The sequence below is a fragment of the Sinocyclocheilus rhinocerous genome, unplaced genomic scaffold, assembly GCF_001515625.1.
Source record: "Sinocyclocheilus rhinocerous isolate Xijiao unplaced genomic scaffold, SAMN03320098_v1.1 scaffold3341, whole genome shotgun sequence".
In the NCBI taxonomy this organism is placed as follows: domain Eukaryota; kingdom Metazoa; phylum Chordata; class Actinopteri; order Cypriniformes; family Cyprinidae; genus Sinocyclocheilus; species Sinocyclocheilus rhinocerous.
Genome location: NW_015645531.1, coordinates 56,424 through 59,555, shown reverse-complemented (window position 1 = coordinate 59,555; position 3,132 = coordinate 56,424). Strand labels below are relative to the sequence as shown.

The 3,132-nt window shown below is 34.0% G+C and overlaps 2 protein-coding genes across 2 annotated transcripts in view; both read right to left on the bottom strand.

Annotated features, from left to right (window-relative positions):
• LOC107706103 (protein lifeguard 3-like) overlaps nucleotides 1-755 on the bottom strand; it is a 7,873-nt gene extending 7,118 nt beyond the window's left edge. Inside the window, exon 1 of the mRNA XM_016509687.1 lies at nucleotides 719-755. Within this exon, the coding sequence (XP_016365173.1) occupies nucleotides 719-755 (37 nt within the window). The remainder of the gene's footprint in view (nucleotides 1-718) is intronic.
• Nucleotides 756-1,000: 245 nt separating this feature from the next.
• Nucleotides 1,001-2,726, bottom strand: LOC107706102 (protein lifeguard 3-like). Its single transcript, XM_016509686.1, has 8 exons — nucleotides 2,672-2,726; nucleotides 2,485-2,549; nucleotides 2,322-2,375; nucleotides 1,899-1,949; nucleotides 1,776-1,815; nucleotides 1,646-1,683; nucleotides 1,468-1,555; nucleotides 1,001-1,144 (listed from the first exon to the last, which is right to left on the bottom strand). The coding sequence occupies exons 1-8, from the start codon at nucleotides 2,699-2,701 to the stop codon at nucleotides 1,001-1,003; spliced, it is 510 nt and encodes a 169-aa protein (XP_016365172.1). The 5' UTR covers nucleotides 2,702-2,726.
• Nucleotides 2,727-3,132: the final 406 nt, after the last annotated feature.

The window sequence follows — 3,132 nt, the reverse complement described above, 5'->3', positions numbered from 1 at the left end:
CCATGCAACAAAGGCGTAAAATGGGACATAAAGCCACAGCTGACAATATGGAATATTGTGTTTTTTTAATGGCATGTTATGCTATTTATATCAGCTCAGTTATTAAAAACAATAATATTACAATATAATAACAATAAAACACATATTGTAGGAACAATAACAGTAGTTACATATATGCGGAAACCTATTAGCAATATGGTCAAATCATGGAAAACATTCACTGCTGATTGTAACAACGTATGCCGTCCGTCACTGTCACTTCCACTGTCCTCTGATATTCTCTATTATTCTGTACTGACTCCTATGCTATGACCTATGCTGTCCCTGTTTGGAAGGCAAAATGCAAATTTGTCTCCATATGTATGTGTAAAGTTGCCATTTAATGCTGTAATATGTAATTTTAAATGGTTATTTATGTTGATATATTTGTTAAATGCCTGTTTTATTACAATATAAGACAATTCATAACATCTTTGAAAAAATAGAATAGATATACTAGCAGGTTACAGAAATCAGACTTTATGCAATCTGACTCCACTGTTGCATGATGTCCACATACGTGGACAGTTGGTTTTTGGTGAATAAAAACTACATTTTACTCTAAATTTTAGTTTATAAAATACTAACATATTCATCATACTTTACTGTACATACTAATATATATTTCATTTTTTTACCTCAATTGACCTCCTTGTATAAAAGTTTTTCACAGATATGCCTGGGGCATTTAGCACATGGCTATCGCTGTCAGCCATCTTGGATTAATGATGTCATCAAGCAATGAATATTTGGAATGCAAGATAGTAGCCACTGTTACAAAATTGCTGTCAATCTACTGACACTGCCCTCAAGTGGTTTGGAGAAAATTACCATGATAAATGAACCCTAAATGGAGTTAAATTAACTGTCCACAAATGTGGACACCATGCATGAAAGGGTTAATATAAGAATATCCTTTATAAGTTTGCAAAGGCCCCTTGAGAACCACTGCTCTAAACTTTCAAATAATCTGCAATGACTGAAATAATGACATAATGGCCTCACTTACATATTGAAATGAGAGTACAATGGATGTGATAATGCCAATCACCAGAAGAACCACACAAAGAGCACAGAGCAGACCTGTACAGGAGGTGAAGTCAACCTGTTCAAATGCACAAAACAAAGCAAAAAAAACTCAGTAGTCGCAAACTGTAGAATGTAATGAATGTAAAAAAGTAGATTTCACAAGTAAAATGGGGAGAAAATATTACACAAAAGCAAAAATTGATCCAGTAAAAAGCAGAGCTCACAAAAAACAGTTTTGTCTCAACTAAGCATGAGACATATCAGTAAGCCATGAATGTTTAAAAAGAGACAGACGATCATTGTAATCAAATACAATGGGGTTATTTTACACGGGGAACAAAGTGGCATTCACCACCGACCAGTCGATCAGAGCTTGGGTTCTGCCACAGCAGGTCTTACCTTGGTTTGAAAACAGAAGATTGTGACGATTATACACACTATTGCTGTGATCCCCAGGGCTAGGAACACTGCTTTGGTGTCAAAATAACTGTAAATAATGCCAAAAAAACCAAGAGCTTATCTGATGTTTAAAACCAACCACATGCAGTGTGTGAAACTGAGGAAACTCTAGTCTTACCTTGATATTGTTCCTGTCATGTAAGATAACGTAAGGGTCTATGGAGGACAAAAAACATGTTTGGTCAGTTATAATGAATAATTCAACGTGAATGCCTATGAAAGCATAGTAAAATGCAATCATCACTTACAAAAATGAACAGGAGTATTAAATTCCATGGATGACGTCTCCTAAAAACCAAGTCAGGATTTCCATTATTAAATAGATATTCTGGTGCTTATAATGTAAAGAGTGAAAAACGGACTAAACTCACCTCGGCCCCTCACAGCAAACCAGCATAAGGTAAGTAACAAGATACACCGGGCTGTGGGGGAAAATAAAAAAAAGTCACCGTTACTTCAATATAATATACATATTCAAAAGTTTGGGGTCAGTAAGTTGTTGTTTTTTTTTTTAAAGAAATGCTTTTATTCAGCAGGGAACCATTAAATTGATCAAAAGTGACGGTAAATACATTTAAAATGTTACAAAAGATTTCTATTTCAAATAAATGCTGTTCTTTTGAACTTTCTGTTCATCAATGAATATTGATTTCTGAATATAATCTTGGGAATCATAAAAAACATTTAAAAAAATCTTACCAGCCCCAAACTTTTGAACAGTAGTGTAGCATAAATGATATTTGTTTTTGTCATTCATTTAGACTTGTCAGACATGACAGTAAAATAAAACTCACAATGATGCCCAATAAATGGCAGGATTTTGGACCACAAAAAGACGCACAGGCTCACTGTAAGATGAGGGATTTATGTAAACACCCATTTCATTACATTAGTATGTATAGTGTATTACATTCAGTTCATAAAAGTTCAGTTGTTTTGTGGATTTGTTGTACTCACACAAACGTGAACACCGCAATGATTGAAGTAGTGATTAACAGCTGGACGGCTAAAATAAGGTAAACCTGGAACAAAAACAACCACAAGCCAATTTCTTTACATGAAGCTGTTGCCCATTTTATTGCTACATTTTTATGTTTATAAGTCTGTAGTACTAGTTTTATTACAAAATAAATAGTCTCAATACCTTTCTAATGAAGGCATGTCGAACACTCATGCTGTCCCATACGCCAGTTGCTGAAATGCCCTCTGCATCTGCTACAACAAAACAATGAATACACAAAAACACATATTTGATCATAAAAGTCACACACAGAGGCCACCAAAAAGTACTTGGACAACTAAGTCGCATTTAAAACTGTACAGTGCCAGACATATGCCAGATACTCAACCACCTAACAAGAGTGCATGAATTATGAATAAAACATAGCTCCAGTGTTGGGAAAGTTACTTTGGAAATTTAATAGTTTACAGATTACAAGTTACCCTATTTAAAATGTAATAAGTAGTGTAATTATTTCAATTACTTTATTAATGTAACTGATTACATTTGATTACTTTTCTAAATTTCTAATGAATGTTTTCAACTGTTAAGCATTTTTAAACATTTAAACCAGGCAGGGTTAACTTTACAGTAGTACTCAACAC